Source organism: Eleginops maclovinus, chromosome 9, assembly GCF_036324505.1.
Source record: "Eleginops maclovinus isolate JMC-PN-2008 ecotype Puerto Natales chromosome 9, JC_Emac_rtc_rv5, whole genome shotgun sequence".
Lineage (NCBI taxonomy): Eukaryota > Metazoa > Chordata > Actinopteri > Perciformes > Eleginopidae > Eleginops > Eleginops maclovinus.
In genome coordinates, this window is record NC_086357.1 from 26,571,278 (window position 1) to 26,586,058 (window position 14,781).

The 14,781-nt window shown below is 42.7% G+C and overlaps 1 protein-coding gene across 1 annotated transcript in view; it reads right to left on the reverse strand.

Moving 5' to 3' along the window:
• arhgef18b (rho/rac guanine nucleotide exchange factor (GEF) 18b) overlaps positions 1-14,781 on the reverse strand; it is a 50,393-nt gene that overhangs the window by 15,465 nt on the left and 20,147 nt on the right. Inside the window, 19 exon segments of the mRNA XM_063891140.1 lie at positions 1,196-1,345; positions 1,580-1,861; positions 2,972-3,019; positions 3,176-3,244; positions 4,585-4,694; positions 5,010-5,156; positions 5,310-5,495; positions 5,823-5,896; positions 5,987-6,165; positions 6,334-6,410; positions 7,733-7,987; positions 8,131-8,248; positions 8,330-8,455; positions 9,123-9,373; positions 9,482-9,622; positions 10,633-10,739; positions 11,691-11,859; positions 13,011-13,056; positions 14,418-14,485. Coding sequence (XP_063747210.1) covers positions 1,196-1,345; positions 1,580-1,861; positions 2,972-3,019; positions 3,176-3,244; positions 4,585-4,694; positions 5,010-5,156; positions 5,310-5,495; positions 5,823-5,896; positions 5,987-6,165; positions 6,334-6,410; positions 7,733-7,987; positions 8,131-8,248; positions 8,330-8,455; positions 9,123-9,373; positions 9,482-9,622; positions 10,633-10,739; positions 11,691-11,859; positions 13,011-13,056; positions 14,418-14,485 — 2,603 coding nt within the window.

The window sequence follows — 14,781 nt, forward strand, 5'->3', positions numbered from 1 at the left end:
ACGGTTACCTCCCCCCTGTCCTCTGCATGTCTCAGAGTCACCCCGAGCAAACCGTGCTGGTGATCCGGGCGTTTGGAAACACCGATATAACATCACTGTTGCTCCTTGACTCATCTGTTAGCAGCGGGCATGAAATTACAGTCAGTGGATCCTTCTCAAAGCTCCTCTCCCATGAAAGGCACAAACAATGACCCGCATTGTGCTGCATGGGAGAAACGGGGAGGAGTTAAAGGGAGAGAAAGACTGCCACGGATGAGCGGCTGGAGACGGTACAGGAGTAAAAGCACCTGAATAAAAAACGTTGGCACATCAGTGTTTCGGATGCTAGGAAGGGTGGGTATATGTTCCATGCCCACGGGATGAGAGGGGAGGATAGGTTTGGAAAATTGAAACAACACAACGGTGTAAAGAAGAGGCGAGAGAGAGATGGGAAATCCCCTTCTTATCTTTCATCTTGTGAGCATTAATCACCAGCACCTCGCCGTGATCTTCGTTTTCCACCTACTTACACACAACTTAAACAAAGTGCAGTGACCCGGGGTTCCCCCAGCCTCTTAAACATCTGATTCAAGGGCTTTTTAAGGACTTTCCAGGCCCAAATACCATCAATTCAAGGGCCAATCTGGCAGTTTTATAAAGAAGATTACAAGTAGAGAGAAGATAGATCGAGATTTATAGTCGGAATAATAAAATAACCTACATTTCAAATTAATTTAAGCAATTTCAACAACAAAGTCTTTTTAAATAAACTCTAACGGTCTTGATTTAGCTTTCTTTTAAAATTCACAAGCTTCAAGGACTTCAGGAACCAAGGATCACATTCAATTTATAGTCGTTTTTTCCAAAATCCCTTTTAAATTGAGTCCCCCGATAGTTCAAGTCTTTCTGTAATGATTAATCGATTATAAACCTGAAGAATACTTCACCTTGATGGGTCTTTTTACTGTACGGAGCGCAGACGCCATGCACATACAGCCTCTAGCTGATATTTACAAAATAAAAGTCTCTATTTCAAAATAAAAGTCTCTGAACCTGAAGAATTTACAACACTGAATGTGCTATAGACTGTCCACTTCTTTTTAAAGGCAAACCTTCCCGAGTGGATCAGATATTCTCTGCGCTAGCCACAGGTAGCTTTCTGGTCTTGTACTGACCTGTTTTGTAAGGCCTTCTGTGAATGATCTGTATTCCCTACCTCGATGGTCTTCCTCTTGATCTTCTTCTGGTGCTCCAGGCGCTCCTTCTCCTTCTCCACAGATCTGGTGGACTCTCGGAGCCTCTCCAGGTCCTGCTGGTACGTCTCCCTCTGGCTCTCCAGCTCCCTCCTCTCCTCGGCCAGGTGCTCCTGCAGCCGTAGAAACAGCAGCGTTGAAACATTTGTGCAGAATAGTGGTATTTGTAAAATGCATCTTGTGTTTTTCTCTTGTACTTTTAGAAAACAATGCAGCATTTACATTGAACTGAGATATACAACAGGGTGACTATGGAGTGGGGCATTAATAAGGGTCAGTATTTTGTCCCAGCCCCTGCAGTAACATGTCCATGTGTCTTTTGGCTGAGTTAGGAAGCAGCTCTTCACCTCCAGCCGCCGGCACTCCTCCTCCCTGTGTCGCAGCCGGGCCTCGGTGCCCTCCACCTGCTGCCGGTGTCTCTCGCGCTCCCTCTCCCAGCGCTGCTGCTCCTGCCGGTGCTGAGACTGCAGCTTGTGGAAGCTGGCCAGCTCCTCCCTCTGCAGGGCGAGCGTCCGCTGCTTCTCCTGCTCCAGCAGTACGTTCCCCCGGTGGCGCCCGGGCAGCGAGGCGCGCTCCGTCAGAGAGGCCCGCTGCAGCTCCATGTGACTGTCCTGCTGCGCGATGATGGCCTGAGGACGGAGGGAATAACATCTGGTCATTAGGGAGCATATTTTAAACTGTACGGAGATAAAGGGTTTTACTTTAGCAGTGAAACAGACATTCAACATGTTTGCTATGAGAGTTTTAGTGAGCAGGACTGCAATAATAAGCAACACATATTCAGATTAGTCCTGCAGGAAGGAGGATTTTGTTATCGTTTATCACAAACTCTGAAAGATAGAATGTGCAATACAAATATTAAATAAAACAGAGGTATTTAAATCAGTACAAGTTCAATCAAAATGTCCACAGAAAAGACAGGATAAAGTCAAATTGAATAAAAAGATATGTACATGAAAAGTAAAAAAATACCCCAAAAAATGTTTTGATAAAAATAAAAGTTAATTAATACAAATATTCAATAAAAATAAGGAGTTTAAGTAAAAAAATGCAAAATAAAGATTACATTTCACATAAACACAAGTCAAATCTACAATACATATATCAGGGGTGTCCAAACTTTTTTCACCGAGGGCCACAGACAGAAAAATACACGGAGAGCTGGGCCGCTTCTAGAGGTGAATGTTGCCTCATAAGTTAAGTTATAAGTTAGCAAAACAAATCAAATGTAGGTGAATAATGATCGATACTTTCAAATGGTTTAAGGAAAAAACAGCCTACATCCCGTCTCTCTTTAGGGGTTCATTTATTCTGTTGGCAGCTCATTCCTTAAAACAGAAGCCTCAGAGTGCTGATAATTAGAGTAAATATGAAGGTTACATTTCAAGCTGGTTTTTTTATCCACTAAGATTTGTTAGACAATGTTTTAGATTCTAAATGACTGAATTTATTTGAAAATGGGGCTCATTAATATATTTTAACATATAGATTTGAGAAGTAAAATATAAGACGAAAAGAATAGAATTTGTGGGCATATTCCATTATACTTTTAGAACTTGCTGAGGGCCGATTCAAAATGGCCGTAGTTTGGACACCCCTGACATATATGATTACACAAAGTAAAATAGGACAAATGTTCATATAAACATAAGAAATGAAAGTGTGAAATGAACTGTTCATCTGCAAACTCTTTCTTCCATCAGTGAATAGAACCATAGAAAGTGAGGGGACCGTATTACCTGCAGACTGTACAGCCTCTGAGAGAGCATCAGCACTTTGTCAAAGAACTAGAAAAAGAAGGAGACAAAGTTCTCATGATTAAAAACGACTTCCAGAATCTCCAAAACAACACATAACTGAACGAGCGAGTTCAGCAGGCCCGCCTCTGAATGTGAAACCCAGCAGAGTCGTGAAGCACAAGGTGACACATCAGAGGAGTTTACCTCGGCCTCGGGGAAGGAGTTGGACCAGATGCGGTTCCATCTGGCAGGAGAACAGCAGCTCTCATCAACCTGCAGACACACACACACACACACACACACACACAGTGGGTACTTCATAACACAGTTTAGAAGCTCTGGAAATGTTAGGACAATTGAAATGTGTGGAATTATTGTTGGAGATATACATTACCCAATATTTAGTCACTTATTTACTTGCTGTTTTTGTTTATAATCAATACATTATTATTATTTAGGCTTGAGTTCCTTTGTTTCTATGCTTTTATTTTGAAGGCTTGTGTGGGCACTGGGTGTAATTGTATATATTGGAGACAGTAATGGGTAAGGCAGCCTAATGCTGACGTGGTGGCGGCAGCGCTTTATCGTAAAGAGCGTAGCCAGTAGAGCGAGAAGCGCTGCCAAAATGCTAAAGAGGAAGACCACAGGCATTTTAGAGAATGAGCTAATATTATAACAAAGTGAAGCTTTTTGGAAAATCAAATTATAACTATAGCCAAAATCCTAGAAGCTGTAACAGAAAATGAACTTAAAAGTAAACTGAGCTGAGGCCCCAGATAGGGAATCTTACGCTGGCCGAGTCAAGCCCCAGGAAAGGCTTAGGGAGCTGTGTTAATTGATATTGGATCATGCAAATAAATGCACAACCGGTGACTCTGCTCAATTTTAAGTTCATTTCCTGTGACAGCTTCTAGGATTCTGTTATCCTTTCATTTTCCAAAAAGCTTTTGAATAATATCAGCTGATTCACTGAAGTGTCTGTGGTCTTCCTCCTTAGCATTTCAGCAGCGCCTCTCTCTGGATTTGATATGCTCTTCTTCATGTAGGGAAAGCTGTTCATTCTGATTAAGCAGACAGAATGCACTCCATCCTTTCTTCATATCTGAATATGCTACACACTGAAATAAATTGAGCGGCTTCTAGTAGCCATAGCGGTTGAACTGAATTATAAATCATGTTTGAAACCTGTTACTACAACCTTGTTATGAGATCAGCAGCATAAAATATGGATTGAATATTTGTTAATAATTCAACCAGGAGTATTCTTTCCGTCTCCTTCAGAGCGATACAGATTTAAAGCTTGGATATAAGAAACAAAACAACTGAATTGTGTGTGTCTGTGTGTTTTCCCAGACTGCAACTGAGTTATGAGAGTAAACTTGGCTTAGTTTATAGCACGCTGCTCATTGTCAGCAACATGTCGTATCTCTTCTGCCGCTGATTGCTTTATCACGGCTTTATCCATTTATAAACAAATGTAATGACCTGCGAGACATGGACACTTTCCAGATGACTTAGTCTGGTCACTACTATTTACAGGAAATAACACCGTGACTCATCTCAAGACTCACTGCGTCTGTATGTGTGTTTGTGTGTGTGTGTGTAGCCCCTACCGTCTGCTCCAGGGTTTGGCTGCCACAGAGGTCTTTGAGCTGAGGGTCAGAGCTGGCTCTCCTGTCTCTGTTTCTGCTCTCGCCAGAAAAGTTCTTCTTCACGCTGCCATCTGGCGCACACACACACACGCACACACACACACACACACACACACACACACACAGAAAAGGACACAGTGACATACACACACACACACACGTAAATAAACCACACAAAAACACAAAAATATTGACACAAAGAACACGTATATACATGTAAAAACTGCACCAATATGACTTTGAACCCCTTTTTCCACAAATAAAACCAATTCAAGTCACATTTGTTGATATTTAGGATTTATTTATGGCATAAAAAGCCACTGAATCACAACTGCAAATCCGTTAAAGGGTAGGGTTCCTCAGGGCAGGCATAGTGCTGGACTCACTCTTATTGAGGATGCTGGGGCTGCTGTCGTAGCCCCCGAAGGTGTCCGCCCGCCGGGGCAGGATCCCCGAGCCGCTCCCCTCCTCGAACCGCGAGGCCGGAGACTCCTCCCTCACGCCGGACTGCAGCAGATTCTGGAGGTTCTCCACTGAAGAGAGAGAGAGACAGTTAAAGCACAACATTAAAGAGGGCACTTTTCCTTTCCTGACGTGCGTTATAAGGGTTTTAGTGCATGTAAAGGGTCTGCAAAGGCTAAAATCCCTGTGTTCCCTACAGAGGGAGTTTCTCAGCATTATCCTACCCTCGGTGATGGCTCCTTTGAGCAGGTTCTCCCCCTGCTGGAGGTCCGAGGCGTCTCCTCTCAGCAGGAGTCTGGAGCGGGAAGCCGTGTCCTCCAGACCCGCCACAGTCTCGGCCATGTCTGCAAACAGCTGCAGCTTCTCAGTGAGAGCCTGCACCACCACCGCGTCCTTCTGGCTCAGACGCTCTGCAGGGGGAAATGGAATTAGATTGGACTTGATTCCTTAATATTGCAGAGCTCTTCCTCTTCTAGCTATCAGTAAAGGGTTTCCTATAGAGGTGTGGGACTTCTATATTTCAGTGGAAAACGAAGCCACGGTGAGAAAAAAGGCCCTGAAACTGCTTGGGGATAAAATCTGTCTCTCAAAATCAGTTTTAATGTGTTTAAATGAGATGTAGAGACATATTCAAACTTCTGACAAAGCAACTATGATACATGAGCACCCCCTTGTGGCCGACTGCCTCTACTACATCATCATTTGAGGGATATCTTCATGCATCTTTCTGCATTTACCTTGAAACTCTTTGAACCTGGAAGCTCGGGCTTCTTCCTCCTCGCTGAACAGCCTCTCTTCTGTGTGAGGACAACTGAAAAGAGCACAGAAGGCATTAAAAGGAAGCAAATACAATATATCTCTCTAAAATAGACCCCCTCTCTCTGTGTGTAAATGCAGCTACCTCTCCACAGCTTGCCGGATGTGTGCCATCCAGGTGTTGCGCTCCTCCTTGGAGGTGGTGTGGATCTCGTACATCTCGGGCTCATTGGAGGAGGCGCAGATCAGGAACATGGCTTTCTCCTCGTGGGCCACCTCCCGGACGATCAGCTTCTGAAGGGAGATCACTGACGGCTTGTTATCCTGCATGGATAACATAAGAAGGAGAGGAAAGGAGAGGAGGAGGACGGAGATATGAGAGTGTGCTTTTTGTTACAGTGAAATGTATTGAATGACAAAGTATGTCTCTTGGATACACATGTTGTTTTTGTTAGATTGTGTAATACAGAGAAGAGAAGAAGCATGACTCACCACTGTAGCAAAGACATATCTCTGATCCTTCTCTTGTAGCAAGAGCAACACATCTGAGAGCAGCAATGCAAGAATATCTGGAAGAACAAAAAAAGTCGGGTTGTTTTTATCTCAAATTAGATTCAATTTAATTATCCTGCAGTAAATCTTCCAGCTTGAGGAAGTTTAACTTCACTTCCTTTATTTAACACCTTTAGTTGCTAGGCAGATTAGGATTAATGATGGTAAATAAAATCTCCCTTAAATCAGACTTTAGTTCACCTGCAGTAAATCCAGCAGCTACCCTGCAGTATACAAAGCCATTCAAACTAGCTGCACCTTTACCAGCTCTGAGAACACTTTAATGATCAATCATTATAAAACATATCAGAGATATTATTCTGAAATGGACCAATCAGACAATGACTACTTTTACTGTCGCTACTTTAAGTACATTTAGAGGAGAGTACTTTCTACTTTCACTGGAGGAACATTTAGAATACTTTTACTGTGACAGAGTATTCCTACACTCTGAGTACTTCTACTTTACTCAAGTACAAGACCTGAGTACTTCTACTTTACTCAAGTACAAGACCTGAGTACTTCTACTTTACTCAAGTACAAGACCTGAGTACTTCTACTTTACTCAAAAACAAGATCTGAGTACTTCTACTTTACTCAAGTACAAGATCTGAGTACTTCTACTTTTACTCAAGTACAAGATCTGAGTACTTCTACTTTACTCAAGTACAAGACCTGAGTACTTCTACTTTACTCAAGTACAAGACCTGAGTACTTCTACTTTACTCAAGTACAAGACCTGAGTGCTTCTACTTTTACTCAAGTACAAGACCTGAGTACTTCTACTTTTACTCAAGTACAAGATCTGAGTACTTCTACTTTACTCAAGTACAAGACCTGAGTACTTCTACTTTACTCAAGTACAAGATCTGAGTACTTCTACTTTTACTCAAGTACAAGATCTGAGTACTTCTACTCAAGTACAAGACCTGAGTACTTCTACTTTAGTCAAGTATAAGACCTGAGTACTTCTACTTTTACTCAAGTACAAGATCTGAGTACTTCTACTTTTACTCAAGTACAAGATCTGAGTACTTCTACTCAAGTACAAGACCTGAGTACTTCTACTTTACTCAAGTACAAGATCTGAGTACTTCTACTTTTACTCAAGTACAAGATCTGAGTACTTCTCCACCTCTGGAGATACGTTCTTAATTGTGCAGAAGATTTAATCCTTGTTGGTACAAGCCAGTGTCTGAAGGTCAGTGTGTCAATATTAATTTATTTCTAACTCCTAGCAAAGGACTGGAATGACAATCATTGATTGATATTTTTAAGGAACACGATCCCCCTGATAGATAGCTGATAATTGCTTTGCTTCCTCCATGCCGTATCCCACCTTTGAGGCGTCCAGAGGCGGCCTTCCAGTTGACGGTGCCCACGTGCAGCAGCCGCCTCCGGCCCTGCGCCAGGTCCTCCCTGCGAAACACTCGGCCGTCTTTGATCTTCCCCAGCGCCTTCGGCTCCATCTTGTTGTGGATGTCTTGCAGTCGGGAGTTCTTCTCGTGGAGATTAACCAGCGTGTCCACCTGCACGATGGTGTCTTTGATCAGACCCAGAGCCCGGGTCAGCTCCTCGTGCTCCTCTGTACCCGCTGACACAGGGACAGAAATGTAGCTTTTGTTACATTCAGCAAAAGGATTTACAGAAATGTCCAACACAAAAAAGCCACAAGTGCTAAGATGCTGACTCATTCCTGAGATATAGGACTCTATCTGAGGATGTAAAGTACTGCACCTTCAGTGTTGAGGATAATGCGCTCCACGAGGACCGGGTACTTCATGATGCGCTGCGTCACCAACAGGATGCACTCGGTCACTCCTAACCGCCGCACAATGGACAGGTTGTTGATTTTCTGGAAAGGAAAGAATTGAATTTAACATTTAATGGATTCAATAGACTGAACTACAGATGTTCTGCAGATTAAATCTCTTACCCGGATGATGTTTTGGAACTTTTTGTTGTTGTGCAGCTGTTCTTTGTAGTAGCTGACAGCCTCCGTGTGGTGACTGCAGAAATCTCCATAGCTCTCCTTCATCCTCCCCCCCACCTCACCTGAGAACTGGAGAATAAAGGGTGTACATCTTTCTGTTCTGTTTTATAGTCTGTGTTTGTGTGCTGGCCCACAATGCACTGGGGCACATGTATTATGCTGCTAATACATAATGGGTGCATGATATTTTGCAGGTGTAACTCTTTTTCTGTTTTGTATTCAACATACCAACGCTGGGCCACAATACACTTCATTTAGCAGAAGCTGGTATTAGAGGCAACTTTAAAAAGTCTACATCTTTTCAAAATCTCAAAATGTCCCAATAATGTTCTGACTATTTCTTCAAAATTATATTTGTTCACTTAAAAATCTGACTTTTAAAAATGTCTGATTATTTATTTTTTATTATCACTTCTTCCTAAAAATTCTGCCTTTTTCTCAAATGTGTGACTTTTAAAAATGTCCCACTGGTTTATAATCATTCTAACTCATTTATGTTGCCCTAATAATCTTTCTATTTTCTTTTCAAACTTCAAATTTTCTTCCCCAAAATTACAATTTTTTCCTAAAAATTATTTTCAAAATTCTGACTTTTACTGTGTAGACTACTAGGACTGCATATCCCACATTTTCAGAGCCAGAATAGCATGGATAGCATGTTTACACGCGACTTATAATAAGTTATTTCAGAGTCAGCTAAATGTCATGTCTTCAAGGACGTGCATCTCCTCCCTACCTGTGTGATCAGAACGTCTGCCACCCTGTTGATGGCGTAGTTCCTCTCGTTGGGCGAAGTGAGGTTCTCTCTCCGCCGCTCTTTGAGGCGAGACAGGAAGTGTGTGTGAAGCTCGAGGAGGTGTTCTAGGCGTGGGAACAGACAGTCAAGCTTCCCGGAGTCCATCTGCAGGTTCTCCTTCAGCTCCCGGACGTAAACACGCAGCATGATCTTCAGCGTCCGCACGTGGTGCATCTCCGTCTGCATCAGCTCTGCACCAGCACACAAAGCAATGTCTCATAATTGTCCTCAAAATGAAAAGGGAACTTCAGAATACCAAAGTCAGTTTACAGGTCTCGTGCAACATCCGGTACACTTACCGTATATCACATCCTGTCTCTTCACCATCTGCTTGGTATGCTTCTTCACAAACTGCTGATCCACTGCCAAACTCCACGACTCTGCCTCCAGGTCCTGAGCGTCTGACTCCAGATCAGCCCGCACCGATGCATAGTGAGCATCTGAGCAGAGGGGCATCAAACACAGTGTTAGGGTACAGAAACACCTTTAAATGAACTCCTATACGGCAGGAAATCACCACATTTCTCATGTAAAAGATCTGGTTTGCTCCAAAAGACACGTCCTCAGATGACTTTACCAGACTTCTGTACATTTTGAATCATTCATAAATCATGAACAGTGATATCTAGAGAAGACTCTCCAGTTACTGATTGTGAAAGATCCAAGTGCAAGAAGTTCAGACCTGACGTAATGTCTCGTCTGTTTGTGTTTTGGCAGGGTTTTAAATATCACATTGAGATAGTGAGCGATATACCGTAACGGAACAGAGAGAGGAAATAGAAATCTACATGCTCCCGTGGTGTAGCATCTCTAAGTGAAGTGTGTATCTGATAAAACAACAAACACATTGCAGCTGGGAGGAAGACGATGGTGCAGCAGCAGCTCTCTGTGTTAGTCTCTCTCCCACACACTACAACTTAATGAGAGGGTGAGCTCATCCCTGACTCCACAAAACACACTCCACACACACTCCTCCCTGGATTCCCTGAAGACAAACTACTATTACTACTCAGGCAAACAAAATACAGCTATTGTTAGCGCCATTGCCACATCCCTTACAAGTTATTGGTCGACTATTGCTTTGTTTTTTACTTGAGATATATTTAATACATAGTCCCAAATTAAATTCAGTTTAAATAAGAGGTTATAGAAGAGGCTGGAGGTTTTCTCAGCTGGATTGGCACATTTTTCAAAGTCAAACGGTGGCAAAAAATGCATGAAATCTGATGACTGGTTTTATTCATCGTCTTCCAGTATAACTCAAACAACGACCTACCCAGGGCTTTTCTAAGTACCTTAAGATAGTTCCATACAGGCATAGAACAAACATCCAAACAGAACAACAACCCTACATACAGCGAGAATGTCTTTAGTCGAGGACAGCCTTAACGTCCCACCAGGTCCCAACTTTACCCAAGTTTTCAATTCCTCTCGCCAATTCCAAACTCACCTTCGACGATGATGGACTCGGTGGTGGAGGGAGCGAGGGAAATGGCGTCTTCGTTGCAGCGTTTGGAGCGGAGAGCATCGGTCTCATCCATCTCCCCGGGGAGGGATCTGAGGGAGGACAACCACAGGTCTAAGGTGGCATACATGCTGAGACTAACTACCAGAAACAAAGACATTAAACCTGGAGACATTCATGCAGCTACATCTGTCTTTATCTGCTCTTGTTTACACCTGCCTATGCCTCTGTCTCTCTCCCTCTAACATCTCCTTCCCTTCTCACTACACATTTCTAACAGATGGAGCAGGAAAGTAGTCCACTCTCTGAGATTTGACTACACTTGCTATATCAGAAAAGACAGCTTGCTTTGATGTGCCAACTAAAAATACACATCTTTGGACGGCATAGAGAAAATAGTATCTCAGCATCAAAGCCTCTAAATATATCCAGCAGTAACGTACAGCAGGTCCTGTAAACATCTGCACCAATAAACAGAAAGAGGGACTCAATCAGGTGCTTTTTAAAAATATTACTATTGTTTATCTATTTATCTTTGTTTGGCCATTCACGTACTTTACTGTAAACACAATACAAATGTGTTTAGAGGCAGTATAAGTTCAACACCATACTGTGTGCATTTTGCGAATGAAAATCACGGTGGAGAAAAAATGCCCACAAAACATTTTAAATACTAATTAGATTAGTTTAATTATTATTAAATCATTAATTAAATGACAGTTCACATACAGTATTTTATTTATAATAATAAGGGGAATTTTTTATATATTTTTTTTACATGAATGAAAAAAAGGAGAAAGAAGTAAAAATAAAATCAGTAAGAAAAAAAAACAAAGCCTACAAAATAAATAATAAAAGTGATATTAGAAATGAATAACTCTTATTAAATGATCATTTATATTTATAATGATGAGGATTTCATAAAAAAAGTCAAAACTTGTTTTTAGATTTGAATAAAAGTTGATGTGATTTATCAAGGTGTCCGACACCTGTCCTCATTCTGTCGTCTTTCCTAAAAGAGCCTCAGTGACAGAGATACTCACCCTGAGCTGTTGTTGTGAAGGAGGCTAGCGTTGGCTGAGGTGTAGCTGCTGCTGTGGGCGGCAGAAGGCTGAGTGCTATTTCCCCACGGACTGATGGTCATGCCTGGGGTGCAGAGGGAACCCGGGTGGCCATCCAGGCCCGTTAGCTCTCTGTCCCGGTCCTTCAGCGCTGGGGGGGAAAAACGAGACACAGGTGAAAGGAGGAACCTAGAGGAAACGGAGGAGGAAGTAGTGGAGAAACTAGTCGAGGGGAGGGAGAAATGGGAACATGACAAGTGGAGAGGAGGAGAGGACGAAGAGGAGGCTGGGTGTTTGTTTGAATCCCGTCCGAGTCGACCCCAGTATTTCTTCTTCTGCAACGATGGAGGCAGGGATCGGAGGAATCGGCAGGTGATCAGGTCGCGGTGCATCATCACCGGAACGCTGACGTGTCTGGACAGCCCCTGCGATGAGGAGAGTGCTTTAGCAATCCTGGAGCTTACTTTGGTTTGGGCAGTGACTTTAGAAACCTCTGGCTCCATGGTGAAGGTTGCAAACTCGCAGGAGGAGCTTTGTGATAATCCAAAAACCGTGGGGAGGTGAGTGTACGACACACTGCCTGGCAAAAGCCTGTTTTGGAAATATATATATATGCAGACTGCAGAGGTCTACGCTCTTTCTCGCAGGTTCTGGTTCTTTTCCTTCCTCATTGTCTCCCCCCTCGTCTTCCTGACCCCCTGCACGAGCTGCTGATTGGCCGGAGGAGAGCTCAGGTGTGTCCGACAGGACTCCAGCTGTTAGCAGGGGAATAACAACTGCTACAGGAAATTAACTTAATCTGCTGCTGCTGCAGACGCTCGTGACTCCTGCGGGATCGATCACATGCAACAGAACCTGCTCCATGTTATAGGTAATGTAGCATTGAGTGACATTTCCTGGGATGGAACAATTGACGGTAATGAATGCAAAATGCACATGAACTTGAGTCAACTGAATCCCACTAAAATATTCTATTCCAAAAGTATCGTTCTTAAAGTGTTGATAAAAACTCAAGTGAAGTGCTTTTAACCTCATACTTTTCCTAACATGTGCATTGACATCTAATCAATCATTCTACTGCATATAAATGGTCAAATATAACAAATCTTATATTTGGCAGAACTGCTCCCAAGGTAAGGGTGCAAACAATGGCCAATTATCACGTTTCCCTACAGTCTGTTGGAGACCAATCCCCCTCTCTCCTTTTTTTTGTTTTTTTTGACACAGCCACTTAACTACCTTCCTTCTCTAATTATCGCCGGGGTCAGTGCCATCAGGTGCACATCTGCACGCTCTGCTTACCAAGATTAGGAGATCCAGACAAGCCAATTCTCGGATGAGAATCTCTCTGTGTGGAAGAAATAAAGAAAGCTTTTGTCAGTGACAGAATACAAAGATGCCAAACCATTGCACTCTCTGACTGTCTTTTCTCCTCTACTGCTCACATGGCCTTAACAAGCAAGGCCCATCGTAGGCAGATCCATAAGAGTGGACTTAAAGCCCCCTGTGTCTGTGGAATTAGGCTTCTCCGTAGAGGTGGTGCAGCAGCGTACACGTGTTGCTGCATAAAGGGCTCACATGCAGCACCTCATGGATGGGCTACGCAGAGAAAGTAAGTACTGGGGTTTTATTGTCTTTAGGGAAAAGCTTTGAAATGTCCTTTTCTTTGAGCTAGACACATTTAGATCTTCCAATACACAGTAGTCAAAGTCATTTAGATCGCACATTTCTGTTCTTGCCTCATTTGTCCTTTACTTTAACAAAGTCAATGTGTGTTTATAGCTGGGAAAAGACTGTCTGATCATGACTCATGCATTTTAGTGCTGCAGTGCGGCTATAACAATCCAAAGGTTAGACCTACCCTAGAAACCAAGAAACGTACGAGTATGGCGGCAATACTTTTTCCATAAACCGTAAACTAGAAGCGGATGAAGTCCCTGTGACATCACTTGTTGGTTTTAAAAGCTTTGAGATAGTCATTTTTGGCCGTTACCATCTTGGTTTTTAGAACCTTAAGTGACATTAATGGTTGGAGATCAGTAAAAACACAACGCTGAACAAACATGACTACTAGGCGTATGAAAATGTACTTTCCAACACGTTGTTAGGGGTTAAGTTGTAGGACAAAATAACGGACAACACCCTGCTGTTAAATCGTTTCAATCACATAGCAGCCCCACCCTGAAGCGTACACGGCTTTATTGTCTTTTTTACTCCAAATGATTGACAGAGATGAACTCGTGCTGTGCTGAAGAAGCATTGAAACCAATGATTGAGACCAAAAATCATCAGGAAAATGTTCACTGAGGTAATGAATCAAGAGGGAGATACGTATTTTTCTCATAGACTTCTATACAATCTGACTTATTTTGGCAACCAGTGTCACTCCCTGCTTGATATGAGAGACTACAGGTTTAAGATTGAATAGAAGTCTATGATAAAATGTGTGTAGTTCTGTATGATCATCATTTCCTAGACTTCTATACAATCTGACTTCTCTATGCAACCAGTGATGTCACTCCCTGATTACAGGTTTAAGATTGTATAGAAGTCTATGAGAAAAATGATCATACTTCCATACGATACATTTTTCGTAGACTTCTATACAATCTGACTTGTTTTTTGCAACTAGTGGCTTCACCCCCTGCAGTATACACTCTTAACTGTTGCCTAAAGCTCAGTTTTTCTTTGCTCCAGTGTAGTGTTTACCTTGTTCCTGCTGCTGGTGCACTCACCCAGCAGAGACTTGCAGCTCTTGTGAACGTTCACAGCACAATCTGAAGAAAAAAAAAACAGGAGGACAGGAACACAGAGTCAGTGTTGCATTGGATTCAGAGTATACAGTACACGGGGGGGGGGGGGTTTGCGTTGAATATGGACGGTGAAAATGAAACCGTCAACAAAGTGTGAATTTCAAAAACCAATCCGACAGCTCCCTGAAGGCAGTGTTGAAACAAAGCACGGCAAAGGTGCTGAAACAATGGCCTGGAGGCACAGCTTTTTCAGCTGCCGCTATCAACAAAACACAAAGGCAAGTATTTGTTTCCAGACAAGTTTTCTGATCAGGTCAGCG